This window comes from Sminthopsis crassicaudata, chromosome 2 (genome assembly GCF_048593235.1).
Source record: "Sminthopsis crassicaudata isolate SCR6 chromosome 2, ASM4859323v1, whole genome shotgun sequence".
Classification (NCBI taxonomy): Eukaryota; Metazoa; Chordata; class Mammalia; order Dasyuromorphia; family Dasyuridae; genus Sminthopsis; species Sminthopsis crassicaudata.
The window spans coordinates 621,243,936-621,265,247 of NC_133618.1; the positions used below are offsets into that span (position 1 = coordinate 621,243,936).

Consider the following 21,312-nt stretch of genomic DNA (forward strand, 5'->3'; position numbering starts at 1 on the left):
TACTAGCGACTCCACATAAAATAGCTTGTTTTGGACCTAAGAGGAAATAAGAAGAGGAAGAGCATGGCAAGCAAAGTTTTTTTTTTTTTTTTATTACTTTGCCTAAAAGAATACTTTGCACACAATATACTTTTAATAATTGAAATGAACAGAATTGAATTGAAGCAATAACAAATGCAAGAATTTTTGTGAACTTCTTTAGTATGCCAGCAAGATTGATCTAAGAAGACCAAAATTATTTTGAAAAAAAAAAAGTGCTTTCCTTTGAATATCTGAAAGATCTTTATGAGACTTGGTGAACGCTGGGTAAAGCCGCATTACTCATACACAAGTTCTGTTAGGTTCTAATAGTGAGAGCAAAAGACTAGGAGTCTACCTTCGAAGGACCAGGCTAGCTAAGTACAAAGAGGCTCACCACCAGTAGATTGGCCATTTGGCAATGAACTCATTGACCATGTAATTCATGAAACAAAGTAATATACAACATATCTTTCAGTATTATTTCCCTTTGATTTTATAGTAATGGTGTCAAGTGACAGGAAAGGCGGTAAAGGTGTTAGAATCACAATTTTTCCATATATATAAACAATAATTTAGCTAAGGGTACTTTTATGTGAGATCCTTGTCCAATGTTCAACAAGTGGACATATTATTAAAAGATCAGTGGGAATAAAGGAGTTGGTTTTTAACATATGTCTAAGAGCAAGAAGAAACATTATGTCATGAAGTATGTGGAGCAACTGGTTGTGGAAGTGGAAATAATGGAAACAACTAAGTGAAGAAAAAAAAGCCAGGATCTGACATGAACCCTAGATTTCAAAAGATTCAGAAAAAATCTAGGTAGAATTCCACAAACTAAATTCTGCAAAGGAAGTCTTAAGAGGAATGCAAAACCCTTAAAATAGAATGCCAAAGATACAAAGGGAAACAATTTTGGTGAAGAAAAAAAACTGTTGTTGTCTAAAGACCCTAGACCCTGATGTGGATGCACAGAAAACTCATCAATCGAGTTTGTTTGTTTGTTTTCAGAAACAGTAAAGAAGATGGAATCAAGAGCCAGTTATACAGTGTGAATGTTAAGACCTGTAAAAATATTATTAGGGGTGTTAAAATAAACTGGGATCATTGGGAAATCGAAAAGATCAGTTTCTAAATCTACAGTGGGGAAAAAAAATCAGAGAACCATGAAGGGCAAAGGACTACTGTCTGGAATAGATAAGAATAGAGACGACAGAGAGAATATAGAACTACTCAATTCTTCTTTTGCCTCTATTTTCTCTGTGAAAAGCAATGATCATGCTAACGTAAATGATAGAACAAAAGTATTAACAGGTAGTTGATATCCAACATAGGAAGGTGATAGTAATTAAGTTCACAGTCATCCTTTATGAATTCAAGTCCCTTCCCCACATGATTCATCTGCTGAGTCAAATCATTGTAGATCAAGGGGAATACAAAGGGCACAAAAAACCTGGAAAAGGACAAATGGCCTGATTTTTTTAAAAATGAAGAAAAGAGTTTATGAACTGTAGACCTTGGAGTCTGACTTGTATGCTTGAGCAAATTCTAGTTGGGGCGATTAAAGACATGGACTTTAGTGGTGAAAATATGAACCTTTGCAAAAAAAAAAAAAAGTAAAACCAGACTTTGCTTTTTTGACATAGTAACTAAACTCGTAGATCACAGAATGCTGTAACTTTAGTTTGCTGAGATTTTAGCAAAAGCATTCAATAAAACATACTATGTTACTCTTTTGGAAAAGATGGAGAGGTGTGGATTAGACCATATACAACTAAATATGGCTGAATGGCTGGCCCTGAAAAATGGCTGCTAATGATGTTCTTGGGATCTGTGTATGAAGCTGTTAAGGATCCAAAAATACCTTGATTACTTTTAGGTTGGGTTGGACAAGATGATTGCTAAGATCCCTTACAGCTTGAAATTTTATGATCTCCTGGTGCTAATAAGTTTAAATTTGTCTCAACAGACTTATGATATTCTCCATCTCCCTTCTTCTCCATTCTTCACCCAGATGCCAAAATGTTTCTACTGACCAGGACTGACTGTTCCCTGCTCAAAAATTATCAATGACTCTGTATTATCTTTTGGGTAAAATATATGCTCTAAGACCTCCACAATCTTGCTCCAACCTGCCTTTCAAGCTTTATTTGGCTTTATGTGATATATATTCCAGTTAACCTAAAGTATTATAAATATAAGTTCTTTATATTCAGGATTCTAACTTTTGCCTCTAAAAGTAGATTATTGACAGTACAAGCTACTGTCCATATAGACAATATTCCTTCTTTATCTCTGCCTTTCTTTATCTTTTCCTTTATGGCTCAGCTTAGGCATCTCCAGAAGGCTTCTCTAAATCCATTCAATAGTTGATACCTGTTCCTTCCATTAAAATTACCTTTCAATACTTATCTTTGTTCATGTTTTGTCCTTCCAAAATTCTAGCACTTTCTCTCCAAATAATTTTATGCTTGCTTCATCTCCATTGTATAGATTTCTCAGTGTCCATGTTGTTTCTGTCCCATAGAACAGAAGCTCCTCATGGGCAAGGATTGTTTCACATTTGTAACTGAATTCCCTCACTATTTTGATGGTGATTGGCACTTAATAAATATAGCTGAGTAGAACTGGTTGCAGAAACTACTATGATGGTGTATATTGGCTTTATTGTGCTACTCATCTAAAGGATGAAATCTTACCTTGGGTCCTTCCTAAGTGACCCAGAGAATCCATTTAATCTTCTGAACCCTTCACTTTAATTATTGCTCTTGTTAATATTATCCTGACAGCCCAGAAAGATTTCATTTCCATCACATATGTTAAGAAGTAGGCTACACTAGAAACTGGAAGATGAATGGATGTCCATCAGTTGGAGAATGGTTGGGTAAATTGTGGTATATGAAGGTTATGGAATATTATTGCTCTGTAAGAAATGACCAGCAGGAGGAATATAGAGAGGCCTGGAGAGACTTAAATCAACTGATGCTGAGTGAAATGAGCAGAACAGAACATCACTGTACACTTCAACAACAATACTGTATGAGGATGTATTCTGAAGGAAGTGGAAATCTTCAACATAAAGAAGAGCCAACTCACTTCCAGTTGATCAATGATGGACAGAAATAACTACACCCAGAGAAGGAATACTGGGAAGTGAATGTAAATTGTTAGCACTAATGTCTGTCTGCCCAGGTTACATGTACCTTCGGAATCTAATGCTTATTGTGCAAGAAGAAAATGGTATTTACACACATGTATTGTATCTAGGTTATATTGTAACACATGTAAAATGTATGGGATTGCCTGTCATCGGGGGGAGGGAGTAGAGGGAGGGGAGGATAATTTGGAAAAATGGATAAGGGATAATATTATAAAAAATATATATATAATAAAAAATTAAAAAAAAAAAAGAAGTAGGCTACAAAACACACTAGACTGAAAAGTGAGCTGAATATGTGTATATGAAGTAGCTTGAGAGAGAGATGAAGAAGAGTGGAGCTGGAAGGAATGTGAGCAGTACAGCTAGATTAGAAATTCTATGAACATTTTAGAAATCAACTTAATTCCACTCGCTACAAAAACTCCAGAGAAGTAGTGCTATAAAGTGGAAAGAGCATTGGATTCAAATTCTGCCTCTGGAGGGGAGGATTCTGGGAAGATGCTAGAGCAGGGTTGTAAATTTCCAGCTCTTCAAATTTCTCCCACGAGTAGAACAAATTTAAGCCTCAGGGTAAACATAAACTAGTGGAAAATCAAATTTGGGGCAAACAGGGTGTAACTCCAGATCTGAGGAAAGACTATGGGTCCCTATTAGTCCATGTGAAATGCAAACACCTCCCACCTATCTTTAAAGAAACACTAAGTGGGGGACTCTGGGGAGAGGGGGGGGGGTGTTGGCTGGAGCCTCTTTAGGAAACAAGAAACTTTTACCTCCTGAACTGTTTGTGGAATCAGGGTCTGAATCCAGAAGGACAGAGTGAACCTCAGCTGACTGGGAATGCTAAGCCCAGCCTGACTGTGCTGCTGAGACACGGCCCTGGGTGAGAAGGAGCCAGCTTCCAGTGAGTGTAGAAGCAGCAGGGAAAGGACGCTGCTGGTTGTAAGCATCTGCAGGAGGAGAGAGCTCTTGGGTTGGGGGGGGGGGGGGGGGTTCCTGATCAGAGTGGGGACCTGAAGGGAAGCTTGAGGCACCATCCCCCCTTACATAGTTATTAGTGCTTACATTAATACATTTTTTGTTGTTGTTTGTTTGTTTTTTAAATGAAGCAGCAAAGAAGAAAGAACCCCACCTAGAAATAGACTATGAAACAGGGAAGAAGGGTTCTTCTTCAGAGAAAGACACTGGAAAAAAAAAAAAAAAAAGCTTCTACAACAAAGAGTAACCTGAAATGGTTTCCTGCTCAAAGAGAATTTATAGAAGAACTGAAAAAAGAATTTAAAAATCAAATGAGACACACTGAGGAAAAACTAAAATAAATAAATAAAATCCAAGAAAAATAAGATTATAAAAAAAAAAAAGTTAATCAACTAGAAAAGAAGGTATAGTCTCAAAGATGAAAATAACTCTTTGAGGGGCAGCTAGGTGGCACAGTAGATAGAGTACCAGCCCTGAAAGTCAGGAGGACCTAAGTTCAAATGGGACTCATACACTCAATACTTCCTAGTTATGCTACCCTAGGTGAGGGAGGGAGGATGGGAGGAAAGAAATAACTCTTTGAAAATTAGAATTGAGCAAGGGAAGCCAGTAAAGCTATGAGAGACCAAAAAATAACAAAACATATAAAGAATGAAAAAATAGAACAGAATGTGAAACATCTTATATGAAAAACAACAAATTCAGAGAACAGATCAAGAAGAAAAAATATAAGAATTGGACTACCTGAAAGTTGCAACCAACTAAGAACCTTGATACAATAATGCGAGAAATAATCCAAGAAAATGAGTGATAGGACAGAAGGGGAAAGCAGAAATAGAAAAAAATCCGCTGATCACTATCTCAATGAGATCCTTTGTGGAAAACACATAAGAATATTATTGCCAAATTTCAAAAACCCCAGATCAAAGAGAAAATTTTACAAAAAAACAAGAAAAAAACAATTTAAATACACTGAAGCTACAATGAGAACTGTATAGGACCTAGAAGCCACAATAAAAGACCACACATCCTGGAATCATATCTATCGACAATCAAAAGTAGTAGGCCTGCAGCCAAAAATATCATATCCAGCCAAATTATCTATAAAGTTGAAAGAGAAAAATTTATCATTCAGTGAACTTGCAGATTTTCAGGACTTTCTATCAACCAAACCCAAACTTAATAGAAAATTTAACCTATAAGAGTCAATATCAAAAATCAATTTCAAGGAAACTCAACATGGACAAATGGTTTGTTTTTTAAGTGGGAAATGTATACCATATGTTTAAGATTGACATCAATAAAAGGGTAGTTCAAAAGAAAGATTAAGGCAGAGTTAAGGTAAAAATAGTTATGTTATACAAATGAGGTGCAGAGGAAGAATACATCTCTCAAGGGGGGAGAAATGCTTGCAGTTTTGAAAATCTACTCACATCAAGAATGAATTCATTAATGTCATAATGTCATAATGTCATAAGCAAGATGACATATATACCATGAAGGGTGTAGCACTCTCCAAAATCTATAAAGATATAAGGGGAGAGGGATGGGCAGATGGGGAAGCAAAGGGCGAGGGAAGAAGACAGGGGAAGGATCTATGAGTAAGGGAAGGTTAAGTAATAGCAAGGCAAGTTAAGGAGCAGAATTAAAAGGAAAAAAGTACACAGCAGAGAACAAAAGAGCAATTTACAAGGAAGTAAAGCAAAAATGGATACTTATGAATATAATTTCTTTTTCTAATATGCATACTTTCTTGAATGGGTAATTCATTGTTTTATATGTCGAATTCTCCCTGATGTTCTGTGGGGGACATGACAACATCTCTTTTATTTTGCATTCCTTTTCTGTTTTTCTTTTTTCTTATTGTTTTTTTTTTTAAATACAATAAATTTAAAAGAAAATCCTGCTTCTGAAGTTTATTGAGTGATCTAGCATTAGTCACTCAATCTCCTTGTCAGTTTTATCTTTAAAATGAGGAGGTTCAAAGAGCTGGCCCCCCAAGGCTCCTATCAGCTCTACACTGGTAAGCCTAAGGTTCTAGAGTTAATTGTCTAGATTACTGTACACATTTGTATCTACAAATCAAGAGTCATCAATAAAGTTTACAAAGCATTCTACGCAAGTTTTTTTCTCATTTGAGTTCCCCATGGTGCCTGTTCCATTTTATGATTTCCATTTTTCCAGATATGGAATTGAAGGTTCTGAGGGTTTAGTGACATCACCAGGATCACACAGGAAAGACCGAGAGTGGCTTATTAAAAAAGGTTTTAGAACACAGAATAAGCCTTAAATATTCACACTGACAATGTGATTAATCTGATCTCTGTTTGGACTATAATTCCCCCACGCTATGTCAGTTTGTACAATCCCCGCCCATGCCTTTCTATCCATCCTCTAGAGAAGATATTCAAGTGCTTAGGGACCTTTTTAAAGTTCTTTTAAATATTTCCCGAACACCAGGGAAACACCTGGATTATCTATCTAGCTATCTCTCCCTCACACATTTTTTTTTTTTTTTGAGCTACAGTTTTTTATTATGTAGGTTATACAGCCTTTAAACTGAGGTATTTTTTTCTTAGATGTAAGTCATTATTCACAATGTACCACAGCCAATTTACAAGCATTATCTTCCCATTGCTCTAAAAAATTGTCAAATTTTGCCTGCCTTAAATATTTATTTTCCAAGTAAGTCATTTTTCTTTTTTCTTCCTATTATTACAGTTGGCAAGTGTTGACACTAGCAGACAGGAAACAAAATACCAAGGTCTTCAGATCAACTGGAACATGATAGGATAAAATGTGAATACATTGGAAACTGCTGAATGCTCATGTGGCCCTCCAGCTCTTTGGGAATTGGTCCAACCAAAAAGCAAATTATCACTTCAGAAATTCTGCTCTTCTGAGATGTTTAATGAAGGCAGACACATTTACATTTCGGTAAACTTTTTTTTCCTACATACATAATAAGAGAACCAGAAAGACTACAAAGACCTTCTATTCCAAGTTTTTCATTTTATAGATGAGAAAACTGAGGCCCAGAAAAGGGAAACAAACTTGTTGAAGCAATCAGACTAATCTCCAAGACTCCTGATCCTTCCACAGTCCCACATTTCCTCTTCTACTTGTAAATATACTAGTCAAAATAACTGGGAATGGTGGCAAAAGATTTGAATATGCACTCAGAAAATACATCTTAAATAACACATTCAGGGGCAGCTAGGTGGCGCAGTGGATAGAGCACCAGCCTTGAATTCAGGAGGACCCGAGTTCAAATCTAGTCTCAGACACTTAACACTTCCTAGCTGTGTGACCCTGGGCAAGTCACTTAACCCCGGCCTCAAAAAAAAAAAAAAACATTCAGACTTACATGTTTAAAACCTGCTGTTCAATCATTTTTAATTGGACTGATCCTACTAGAAAAATCTTGTCTGTGACTATTCTTAGGAATTTTACAGTATATTTCACAGAATTGCTTCTTGGAGACAATCTTTGTATTATCTTATATGGAATAAATAAAAGTTACAATATTAAGTACACTGAACTGGCATTTTTCTGACCTTTTACTTGGCATACTTGAGTAAAAGCTAATATAATCAAATAATTAATTTTCTTATTGTTTTTATGTAGGTTTTTTTGCAGATGGAATTTTACTCCAAGTTCAAAGTTGGCTTTAAAACTGTTTTGAGAAATTAATAGATGTTAATTTGAAAATACCAGGTGCATTCAAATATAAGGGAGTAAACTTTTCAAATTAGCAGATAAACAGAGCTGGAAAACTTGGAAAACAGAATCAGGGTTCAAAGTGATCTGGCTTGGCAGACAATAAGCAGCACAGTAGATGGATAAACTACACTACACTGAGTTCAAGTTCCAGCTCTGAAATTTCCCAGATACAAGAAAGTTGGACTTATATCATCTAGGTTTTTTCCAGATTTAGATTTATGATTCTGTTATTTACTCTGACTTTCAGTTTCCTTATCTGTAATATGGTATCTGTCTCACAGGGTTGTTTTCTGAGGAAAGTGCTCTGAGAACAAACCTTTTAAAAATATAATATAAAAGTGAAATTATTTTTTAACTGGGTGCAAGAAAACAGGATAAACATACACTTTTGTGTTTGGGGTCAAAAAAAGTAAGATATCTAACTATAGGATATGGGAGACTTGCTTTAAAAAGCAAAATGACCTACATTTTTTTTTTTAAAAGACTTACAATTTTTTTCATAAGAACTCAACATGAGTCAAAGTGCTAAAACTGCTAAAAAAGAAAAAAAATCACTGGCTTAGGCTAAACTAATATAATTAGAGAGGTACAAATTATGGGAAAGAACAATCACATTTTACTCCATGCTAATCACAGAATGAGGAGTATTATTTTCAATTCTGGATAACACGTTTAAAGGGAAATAATGCCAAATTGTATATTCAGAAGTATAAACAAAGATGGTCAAAAGTCTAGAATGCAAATCACATGAAAAATATTCTAAATTCTTTTTCAAAGAAATTATTGGGGCAGCTAAGTGTGTAGAGGATAGGGTATCAGCCCTAACATCAGGAGGGCCTGAGTACAAATCCAGCTTCAGATACTTATTAACTGACTTAACTGTGTGATCCAAAATGAAATTACCCAGGACTAATTGCCTTCCAAAAAAAAAAAAAAAAAAGTTGCTTTCACTTCCTTCAAGTCTTACCTTCTCCAAAAAGGCTTCCCAGTCTCCTTCATCTTATAGTGCCTTCCTTCTGGGATTATCTCCAATTTACCCCATATATATCTTGGATTCTGGACTCCCTGAGAATAGGGCTTATTCTGTTTTGTCTTTTTATGTCTTTCTTTTTTCTTATGTGCTTAGAACAGTACCTGGCATACAGTAGGCACTAAACAAATACTTGCTGATTTGACTTCCTAATAATCTCACCCCTCCAGAATCCTCCTCAGTAACAGAGCATAGCTAAAAAAACAAACTGATTCAGGGGCCATGTCTGAGCACATATGCCTCATTTTGTAATTCTCCCCCCAGGAAGAGGGAGGTATCTTTATCATCAGTACTTCTGTATCCAAACTGGTTAATTTACCGAGATGTTTTCCTTTAGTGTGATGTTTGTACATCTTGTTTTCTATGTTCTGCTCAATTTTCTCTTTATTGTTCAAAGAAGTCTTTTCAAATTTATCAGAATTCTTCATATTCATCATCTCTTATGGCACCACAAAATTCCATTATATTGATACACCATAGTTTTAGTTACTGCCCACAGGAGGGGAACTCATTTAATTTCTTTTTTTTTTCTTTTTTGATACCATAAGGCATGTTCTGAATATCTATATCTATATATATCTATCTATGTATATAGATAGATATATGAGACCTCTTCTTTTGAGATCTTCAGAGTAAAAATGGCCATCGATGGGGACAAAGGAAAACAATGTAATTACTTTTCTAGCATATAAACTATTTTCTTTTTTTTTTTAATTAAATTAAATTAAATTTTTAAAAATAGTTTTTATTTACCAGATATATGCATGGGTAATTTTACAACATTGACACTTGCCAAACCCTTTGTTCCCATTTTTCCCCTCTTCCCCCCCCCCCCCATGGCAGGTCAACCAATACATCATATTAACTATTTTCAAGACTAGGTAGGCTAACTTATACCAGATAAGATATTCATAGGTCCTTATGTAAGGGATGAGACTTATTTTACTTAATCCCTTGTTATATAACTAACATAATTAATATATTTGGAAATCTGAGGAGTCAGATAGGAAAATGAACATCCTAACAGTTGTTAGACAAGTGAACAATCAATTCATGAAGCTCCCATCACTTGGTTATGTTCACATATAAGTTGAATGACTGCTTATTGAAGAAATTATAAAAAGTTAGCATTAGGTTATACCTAAGGTCCCTTCCAATTTTACAGGGAATGTTCCTTAGGCTCACCATCAGTTACTTCTTCAATTTCACCATCTTGTGAGCTAAATAGACGATTCAAAGCCCTGATTCTAATCAGGATTCCCTGATTCCAAATCCAATCCAGATCCATGGATGGGGGCAGGTAGGGCAGAAGGGGTTATGGCATAACAAGACTCTGGCCAGAGATGTTTTCTTCATGTACTTCTGATCTTGAGTATCATTTCTGAATTCCAAAATCCCTCAGTAGTGTGAGTATAGCCACTTGGTCATTAAGAGTTAAAATCTAGAAAAGCTGGAAAGTTTTATTTAACCAGAGGAAGGCCAAAATCAGAGGTGCAGCATTCAACAAAGGAGATAGTTGCCTATGGTAATAAGGTAGATAACCCCAGCCTATAATTTGTTATAAAAAAATTTCAGCTGTTGTTAGAAATGTTTCATACATTTACTTTAAATACCTATTTATGTCACACGTGGCAAATAGTGACTGAGTACTTTTTTGTTCTCTTCTTTCTGCACTCCCTTGGCATGGATTAAGTAAAAAAGAAATCTCAATTATAAATTTATTATTTTCCTTGTGATTTTAGTTCGTAATATATTGGAATGTCAAAATTGACTTTATAGTACTATGTTATTTCTCATTTAAAATGTGTTCTCTTCCTTGTTCTGTATCTGACATTTATCTTGGAATCCTACTGATTTTTCTCTAAATAAATCATATTCCATTAAATGTCCTACTTATGTCTACTTAACCACCGAAACACAACACAGACATTATTTACCAAAAATTTCAGAAAAAATATTGCTTTTTGTTCTTGAACTAGTTAGAAAAACATATAAAATGGCTAGACAGAACAATCCTTACCAAAGGGGCTCTCCCCTTCATGGGAAGGGTTGAACCAGGCACTGGCAGAGTCTGGTAAAGCACTCTAGAGGGCCCTTGGGTTCCAGCATTGGGTAGCCTGTTGCTTAGGCAATGCTGTGCTTGCACCACAGGGCCTACCTTGGAGTCTTTTTAATCTCTGGAGGAAAAAGGTGGAGGGGCACTTCCCTGAGGTTTGCCTGCCTGGCATTCACCTGTGCAGACACATATGTGCCCCACTGGGACAGGGTAATCAAGAATGTGGTGAACACTCAAAGTTGAAAAGTTGCAGTTGAAAAAAAAATCTTCTGTTCTCCTTCAGCCATCATCACCAAACTCTCTTACAAAAAAGAGCTTGACGTATTTTAAGAACTCTAAATTGTGGCAATTTTCATCCTAGTCCAAGCAGCCGAGGTGTCTTTAAATAAAGCTAACTACAAAGCAAATAGAGGAAGTTTATTCAATGTGTATCCCTCAAAACAGACAAAGATAGAAAGAACATCCAATGGCTCCTTGAGGTCTACAGTGGTCCTCTTGCTTGTGACAGCTGAGAATCAGTACACATTATGTTGGAAAAGTAGCAAAACAAATTGTGGTACCAGAATATAACAGAATACTTCATGGTAAGAAACAACAGACATGAAGAATTCAGAGAAAGATGATTAGACTTATATGAACCAATACAGAATACTGAATGAAAATCAGAAAAATAAAACTGAGTATATCAATGTAAGTGGAAAGGACCAAAACACAAAAACATGATCTCAGAACTGAATGTTTTAATTATAATGGCCAAGAGAAAATGTACCTTGACTCTTCTTTGCAGACATGAGGAAATATAGGTATAAAATATTGAATCTGCAATATGATTTACATGTTAATGAGTTCTGCTGGACTGACTTTTAAAAAATTTTTAATCTTTGTTATAAAGGATGGTTCTCTGGGTAAGAGTAGGGTCAAGGATATAATTTGGAAATAAGGCTGACATAAAAACAAAAGATATCAACAAAAATATGATTTTTTTGAAGAAGCTAACTCAAACCAAAATATAAATTGGGCTAAGCCTCACATTATTCTTTATTTGTTGGAAACCAGCATTAAATAAACTTTAACATGAAACAGAACAATGATAGGAAAGCTCTCCTCTTGAAGACTGGAGTTTTCAACTATGATTCCTCAAGCCTTTTATAGCTTAGGGATTTTTCTCAGATAAAGTTATTCTAACCTTTTTTCAGACTACTTTTTGTCTGTACTACGAAAACACTCCCAGATGTTTGTCAACATCTTCTGTAAAAACCAAGAAAATCAAATCACTTTTCAACTTTATAGAACAGCACTGAAAAACTGTCAGAAATATCTGAAACTTTATTATGACTTATCCCTTAACTTTTCATTAAAATAAGAAAACATTGCCTTAAAAAGATTTGATCATAAGATTTTATAATTGGAAGGGATTTAAAAGATAATCTAGTTCAACCCTCTCACTTTACACAGGAAAACACAGACGTTCAGAAGGATTTAAGTGATATGCTTGAGATGGTAAAGAGCAAGTCAGAAATTCAAACCCAAGTCCTCCTAATTCCAAACAAAATAAAATCCTAAGTGCCTTTCATTAATTGCATTTTTGTGATAAATGACAAATAGAATTGAGTATCCTAAGATAAGTGGGAAAAAAATTAAAATCCTATTAATTTTCCATAATATTATATCATTTACTGTAAGTGATGTGTTAGAAAATTTAGGGAAAAGAAATCAGGAAAAAGTGAGTGCAAAAATTTAAATTCAAAATAAGAAAAGCATTTCAGAAAGAATTCGTTTCAAATTATTAAATGATAGGACATTTAAATACATCATGATAATAAGAATATTCTAGCCTGAAAACAATTCCATGATGCTTTGATTAACAGTAATCTTTCTTCTATTACCACTTAGCTTGAAAAAAGAAACAACATAGGAAACAGTAGAAATCTTGATCCAACAACAAATGCAATCAGCAATCCCTTTGTAGGGCAGAGGACAGATGCAGGGTTTTAGCTCCTTATGCATCACTTCCTGCCGGAATTACAGTTCTATGACCAGGAGGGGCTTGCTTTTTTTTTTTTTTTTTTTTTTTGTCACTGTTACACTTCCTTTCACTTGCTTCTGTTTGTACCATTACATTAAATGTTTCAAGCTTCATTTCCAATTCCTTTCTAGGCTGTTTTATACAGAACATCCATGGAATGTTTCTAATATCCCCTCTGAATTGCCTGTATAAAAGATCGTTTAATCCCAACCTTCAAATTATCCACCAAGAGGCAGTCATGGGATAGCTCTGTCAGCAAATCAAGGGAAGGGAAAGAATTCAAGAACCAATTCCAACATGAAGTCCAAAGCAATCTTTGATTCATTTCTTTTTTAAAAGAAATCCATCAATAACTGTATAAATATGTATACATATATTGGATTTAACATATACTTTAACATATTTGACATGTATGGGACTACCTGTCCATCTTAGGAAGGGAGAAGGAGGGTGAAAGTTGGAACAAAAGGTTTTGCAAGGGTCACTGTTGAAAAATTACCCATGCATGCATTTTGTAAATAAAAAGCTTTAAAAAAAAAAAAAAAAAAAAAAAAAAAAGAAATCCATCATGTCTAATGGGCACTAAAATCACATTTTCTCATGTCCTTTAGTGAGATGTCATGTTCACTAATATCCCCCAAATCTCAGAGTAAGACAGGCTTCCCTGTAATACCCACGAAATCATCTCACATTTCTAAGCTTTTCTTTTCAATTTCCAAAGAGTTGATTTCATGCTACATATTTGTACCACAAAACACATGATCATTCCTGCACAAATATAATTAATTTGGATTGTTGCATACTAATATGTTTATATAAATAAACATAAGACTTAAATAAACAAATATTTGAGTGTCTATTCTAGCACAGGAGATATTAAAGGACATATGCAGGAGCATAATACATGGTCCTTGCCCATAGGAGGAGTGAATGGGATAAAATAAAAAAGTAAGGTTGTTTAGGGTAAATGCCAAGTGGCTGGTAATAGATAATGAGTACTATTAAAATTTTGGAAAGTGTGAGATGCTTGTCCTAAGGCCTCTCAGGCTGGAGTGGGCAAGAAAAAGCTTCACAGAAAAAGTGGTCTGAGTTGGCCAGAATCATGGAGGCAGGGAGAAAGGGATAGGCTATTCTAGACACAAAGAAAAAGAGCACAAGGGCACTCAGACAGGGATGAGGAACGTGTTTAAAAGACAAGAAACATACAGCTCTATCTTGATGAGACCAAGAGCTTCTAGAGATAATCTTTGTGTCATGAGACTCCCATAGCAGAAAGGCCTCAGTTGCACATTCAGGTTTTTTATTATTTGTCTTAACTCTTAAGCCTCTAATGCTCCTAGCTAGAAAACCTCTAGATAATCACTGTTAGAGACTGACTTTTCAATTTCAAGCAATAAGAATGTATTTATTAATCAACCAGTACTTATTAAGCATTTACAATGCACCAGAGTTGGTGGGAGTGATTAGAGACAAAAGTCAAGGCCTTGCTCTCAAGAAGCTTATATTCCAGTGGGTAGACAACATATACACAAATAAGTCTATATACAAGATAAACATCCAGCAACCAGTACAGGATGAGGCCACACTTCATAAAGAAGGCTGCCGCTGGGACTCTGAAGAGGTAGTAATGAAGAAGCAGAACATTCTAAGAATGGGGGAGAGTAAGCACTCAGGCACAGGTGGGTCATGTGGAAAAATAACAAAAAAGCTAGTTTAGCTGTATCATCAAGTATAAGAAGGGAGAGAGATACTACTCACTGGAAAAGCAGACTGGATCTAGACTTTAAAGGACTTTGGAAAATAGACAGAGGAGCTCATAATTGATCACTGAGGAAATAGGGAGTCAGATGTTCACTGGAGGAAATCACTTCAGCAGCTGTGTGGAGGGTGGGTTAGAAAAGGAAAGGATTCCAGACAGAAAAATGAAGCAGGCAATTATAATAGTCCAGTCCAGAGGCTATGAAACACTGAACTAGGATGGTGGCCAAGTTAGTTAAGATTGAGAGACAGAGGACATGTTCTACAAGGTATAAACAAGAAGATTTGGCAACTGATCAGATATGTGGGCTGAGGAACAGAGAAGAGGTAGGGAGAACATTAAATCTGTGAACCTCACCCCCACCTGCCACAAGAGATAAAGTTCAGTTTGGAATATAGATTGTTGTTTGGTCTGGAATGCTTATGGAGTATCTTATTTGAAATCTATCTAAGGTTGCAGAATTCAGAAGATCAGGGCTAGCTATATAGAGCTGGGAGTCATCTGCATTGAGATAATTAAACCCAGAGGAGCTGATGAAATCAGTAAGGATGGTGAAAGAATAGAAATGAGCCTTTGATACCCTTGGGGAACACCCAATTATAAGATATAAATATGGATGATGAACTAGCAAAGGAAACTGAGACATATTTTGAAATATTAATAAAAAAGAGTTGGTGGTATTTTTTTTTTAATTGGGAACCCATTAAAGCATACTTGCAACTAACAAACTTTGTACCTAGAACACAGCATAAAATCATCAACTTTTTTAAAGTTGAAGTGGGGATATCAGGTTGGTGTAAACCTATGAGCATAGATTCTTATTTAAATTAAATTTTTACTCACTAAGTGCTAAGTTCAGTTGTTTATACCTGAAGAAGGACCACTGAGTGCTGCCAGAGCATTATAAAATTTCAACACTCTGGAATAAATCCCCAGTTGCCCTGCTCTAATTAGAGCTCTGTGAATGAGTAACCATTAATCCCAAAGATCTATTTCAATCCCCAGTCACTTACAGTTCCAAATATGAGAAGTGATCCTCTCTGTGCGTAGTTATCGACTGGTCAGGGGTATTGCTTTCTGCAGCTGTCCTAGGTAGGGAGGCTTCTTCTACAGTGGCCCCTACTGCTCCCACGACTTGTTCTGGCCTGGCTCCTTCTGCATTTCCTTTTAGATCTTGTAGGAGCCCCACATATGGCCCTTTTTCAGCTAAACCATCTTCTTTTGGTCAGAAAAATACAAAAGGAAAAAACCTTTCTCTTATTGGCAGTTTTCATCCCAAGAAAAAACATCTTAGGAATTTTCCTTACCTGACAAAAGATACAGCCCTCCCTGCAGTACCTCAACTATGTAATGATACAGGGCTTTTTTGGGACTATCTTAGTGAAAACCTTTCCACCTCTAGACAGACACACACACACACAGCATGCATATGTGTACACAATATGCATGCATGTGCAAACATACTCTCTCTACCGTTATTCACCTGCTTCTGGAAACTTCACAAACTTTCATTTCAGTTAGAATGACAATAAATCTTGACATCCTTCTCCTCTGGCATTAGAGGAGAGTTTCTACTCAAAAGGACATTTCATATTTGGTTAGAAGGCATTAAAAGCACACAAACTGGAAGCTTTCGCAAACCTTTGGGTCAGTTTAATCAAATCACCCAAGTCCATCAATCATCTTGGGCAAATACCATTTCCCCACAATCAACTATGGGAGGGGACAGAAGATTTGGGGGAGATGATCTTAAAATGGGCTACATGTATAAAGTTCCGTATATACAGTTAAAAGCACACTGGATTTAAGAGCCACATGATTTGGCCTTGATTTTGGCTCTCATACTTACTGTGGGCAATTTATTTAATCCTTCTGAATTTCAATTAGCTGATATGTAAAAAGGAAATGATGCTTACCAGACTCCTGGGTTGTAGTGAGATTTTTCTAAATGTTAAAATCCTTATAGAAATGTGAGCTATCAGTATTACATAGCCCTTATAAACTACAGGGATTCTTATATCAGTTCTTATTCACCCAATTACACAGGAGGGCACTGGGAGTTGAAGTTGAAAAAGCTCCCTAAAGAACAGGCCCTTTGCCCCATCAGGCACTTAGAGGCTGAAGTTTGACATGGATGTGAGATCCCTTGGGAGCCAGCATTGTACTTCCATTAAAAAAAAAAATAATAAAAAATAAGCATCCAAACTAGCCCTCTGATTATGAGAAGGATTTGAAACAGGCAGAGCTGAGGAAGTAGCATGGTAAAAATGAGCTGTAAAAAAGCAGAGAGATGGAAGATGGCAAGACAAGATCAAGGAAACTATAATCCAATTGATCACAATGTTGAATGGTAAATGGTAAAAATAAAGCTGAAGGATAGGTTGAAGCCAGCTTTGTTAAATTTTAAATTTAAAAAAATCATTTTTTTCTTCTTGCCACATACTCGCTCCTCCATTAAAATAAAATAAACAACAAACAAACCTTATAACAAATATGAAGTCAAGGGGAAAAAAATTCTTTCACTGGCCACTCCCATAATATAACCTTCCACAAAGAACATGTCTAGATCTTCACTCTAAATATCCTATCTCCTCTCTGTCAGGAGGTGGCTAGCATGTTTTATCATGGATTCTCTGGAATCATAGTTGGTCACTGAGTTAATCAATTTCTTAAGTCTTTCAAAGTCATTTCTTTAAAATTCTGTTAATAGTACAATAGTATTCCCTTCCATTGATCTGTTCAGCCATTCCTCAACTGATGGGCACTCCCATGATTTCTAGTTTTTTATAAACACAAAAAAGAGTTATTATAAATATTTTTGTTCACAGAGGTACTTTTTCTTTCTTTGATCTCTTTGGGATGTAATCCAAACAGTGATATTGCTGAATCAGAGTTTAGTAATAATTTAATAACTAATGTCCAGGACAATTCAGAACTTCACCAACAATATATTAATTTACCTGTTTTCTAGATCAATTTGGCTAATCTGATAGGTGTGAAGTAGAGTCTCAGAACTGATTTAATTTACATTTCTCTAATTATTAATGATTGGGATCTTTATTTTTCACTTAGCTACTAATGGTTTCAACTTTGAAGCCAGATTGTAAAATGCCTTAAATAGAGAGTTTATATTTTATATTCTAGGACAAAGTATCTAAAACTAGGGGCTGGCAACTTGTTTTGTTCTTTTTCTCTTTTTAGTTTTGATAACTATAAAATTGTTGGATTTTTTGGTAATCTTGTTTTATTTTGTTTTATGCACTAAAATATTACTGTAAAAAGGGACTCCAGCCTTTTTTCTCTAATGCCAGAGGAGCACAGGACATGAAAATTTAAGAACATCTGCTCTAGTCAAGAGAGAAATATTGAAGGCTTTTAGGAATGAGACACTGATGAAAACAGTTGTGCTTACTTCAGGAAGACTACTTTGATATATGTGTTAAGGATGAGGGGATAAACACAAGCCAAAGAGGTCAGTCGGGAGGTAATTACAATACAACAGTGGGGAAGGTTATGCTCAAAAGTGTACATGAATGAAACTATACAAAGGGTTAGCAAACAGCTTAGATAATTTTAAGTGATTAGTAAAATGAGGTCAAGAGTGGGAGATTTGAGAAGTAAAGGTCACTTTTAGGTAAAGAGATCACTGAAACATTCATGAAGGAGGTAGTACCCAAACTGGGCCTTAAAGAAGAAATTTTCATAGGCAGAGAAATATGAAAAGTCTCTTCTAGGTATGGAGATTGGCAGGCATGTGCAAATGCTTGCAGTGGCTAATGACAAATAATTCGGTTTGGACAGAACTTGAGTGTATGAAAGAGGGTAAAATTATGTCTAAAAAGTACAACTAATTTTGAAGGACTGAGGAGAAAGAATGGCAATAGAGAGCATTTAGGAGACTTTTGTAATAGTCTAGATGTATGGAGATGAAAACCTGAACTCTGGTGGTATCAGTGTAAAAGGTACAAAGAAAAGAACTGATGTGCAAATAGCATTGGAAGAACTTGGCCATAAAGATATGGTGGTGAAAGACAGAAAAAGCATCGATGACAGTGAGGAGTCCAGCTGGGGTAAATGAGGAAATGAGAGAATTTAGGCCTAGAAGGTTTTTGTGAAGGTTTATGTTTACCACATAAAGTCTCTTGCACCTAGCCCTTTTTCTCTATTCACACACAGTGTCCTATTCACTTCTTACCTGATCTCTAACAATAACATTTTAATTGGTCTCCATTTCATCTCTTACCCTCCAAGCTAGCTTCCACAGTGCTGCCAAAGAGATATTTCTAAAACACACACACACACACACACACACACACACACACACACACACACAAATAATATAAAGAAAAACTTTTCCTCTAAGAGAAAATACAGACTCTTCTGTTGCTGCTTAAAGGCCTTCACAGCTTATCTGGAACCACAAGCCTTTGCTCAAAAAAGATCAATCCCTACCTAGCTTTCTAGCCAGAAGCCAGGCATTAGCTAGGTTTCTAATCAATTCTCTTTTATAGCACAGTGCCTGAAGTTACATTTATTAGTGAATGTCTACAGTATTTTTTTGTCCTCAATGATCCCATTTAAGCTCCAGGTAGAACAGCTGCTACATTATTGAGTGCTTCTCTATCCTTATACAAGCAAATCTTCTTAAGTATTAGATGATGAGTATTAATCTCAACTACTTACTGACCTAGTCACCTATCTAGCTTAATTAAGTTCTTTATTGATATAAATAGGATCTCCCAAAGGAAGCTATTAGTCCTTTTAACCAAAATATTTAATTATCAGCAAACCAGAGAAATTTAGGCTGCTTTGGGCTCTTGTTACTCAGCAGTCTAAAAAGGGATGTGTTCCTAGCAACAGAAAAGGAATTATGAGAGATCTCTGAGCAGCACTGTGGTGAGTGAGGAAAACTTAAGTGGCTAGCGTTCTGGCTCTTGGGATAGTTACCAAATCTTACCATAAATACCAAAGTGGGCCGTTCAGTTGCTAATTCTGCCTCTGACAAGTTGTGCCAAAAGGCCTGGAAAGGGAGAAGGTAATTGCTCTCCCTTCTGACTTCTTTTCCCTAGTCCAATGAATGGTGCTATCTGAGGGCAACTCTGCAGTTTTCCAGTACTCACAACTATGAAGAACTGAAGTCCTGAACCAAGGAGCAAGCCCAAAAGCCACAAAGCCTATGCCTCAAAGGGGATCCACATGGGAGTTAGGAGAAAGCCCCCCAAGCCTCTAACCACAGTCGATTTACTTTCCCTTTAGTATGATTCTAACAAGCTTGAGTATCTGATTTGCTTTCTCACTGCAAATCAGAAAGCCTGACAACAGAGGGAGCATCAGGAAATCGCTAAAAAGACGATGACATAAAAAGTAAAAAAGGAGAGCTCGATAAAAGTCCTACAGACCTCAATATTTCCTGCGGCTTCTTATTTCCCTGGCAGTTTTTGGATTCTGAAAGGTTGCCAAATCTAACACAGTCAAAGCTCAGACAGGCCCAAAGTAACATAGTAACACATAGTAACACAGCAGGAGCTGCCAGCTTTGAGCCCAGGTATTCAACTCCAAGTACTGGCTCTTTTCACCGACAGTGTTAAAATTATAATCTTATTTACTATTTCACAAAAGCCTATTCACATCCATTATCTCACTTGACCATCAGAGCAATCCTAGAAGAGGGCAGACCAGATTTCATTATCCCCATTCTATAGATTTAGGAACCAGTCTTAGAGAAGGTAAAATGTTTACCCCAGGGGAACCAACTCAGCTAAGGGACAAAGGTCAATCTTTTGCCTTCAGATCCAGGGGACTTTCAATGACATCACATCACAGTGATTTTATGTCACTAGGAAATCTGTCCCCTACATTTTTAATCCAAGCTCCTAATTTTAAACTGAGGACACTGATTCTGTGATGTTAAGAGATTTGGTCACTTTGTTTAACGGCAGCACAGGATGCTAGATTGTGAGTTCCTTGAAGGCAGAGACTATTGCCTTTTTTGTATCCCCAGGTTTGGCACAGTGCCTTGGACATAGTAAGCACTTAAAAGCTTACTGATTGACTGATTGGAACCCCACCAAATCTACCTCTCAATCTCAAATTTCTTACATTCTCAAACTTCATAAAATCTGTTTAAATAATAATGTCAGAAAAATTGTTTGCAAAAACAATCAAGGTTTTCATTTTTAAAAAGAAAAATACCAATTATTAGATATTTCACTTCTGTTGAGCACCTAAAGATGTTCCAAACATCTGATACTAGAACTTCACAGGTGGTTAAAGTTATGAAATTATTTTGCAAAACCGAACAGAGATTCATTCTATATGCCAAACCAGGAAAAAAATACACATCATGTATATATTCTAAATAAAAGCAACAGTGAAAGGCAGCTGAATTCTAATGAAGTTTAAAGATCAATAATGATCCAAAAGAAAAAAGGACAAAACACACTGCCCTCCTCACTGTGTAGTCAGTCAATAAGCATTTATTAAGCTCTTATCACATGCAAGGCAGATCAGAAAGGTGAAGAACTAAGAACAATGTCCAGTCAACCACCACCACTGGGCTGGAGGA

The 21,312-nt window shown here is 36.0% G+C and overlaps 1 protein-coding gene across 7 annotated transcripts in view; it reads right to left on the bottom strand.

The window, feature by feature from the left end:
- BBS4 (Bardet-Biedl syndrome 4) overlaps nucleotides 1-21,312 on the bottom strand; it is a 65,115-nt gene that overhangs the window by 36,823 nt on the left and 6,980 nt on the right. For 3 of the 7 annotated variants that reach the window (XM_074296257.1, XM_074296259.1, XM_074296264.1), the window contains one exon: nucleotides 15,761-15,965. The exons of 3 other annotated variants lie outside the window; for them this stretch is intronic. In XM_074296257.1, coding sequence (XP_074152358.1) covers nucleotides 15,761-15,965 — 205 coding nt within the window. The remainder of the gene's footprint in view (nucleotides 1-15,760; nucleotides 15,966-21,312) is intronic. One more of the 7 variants, XM_074296260.1, reaches the window with a different exon arrangement.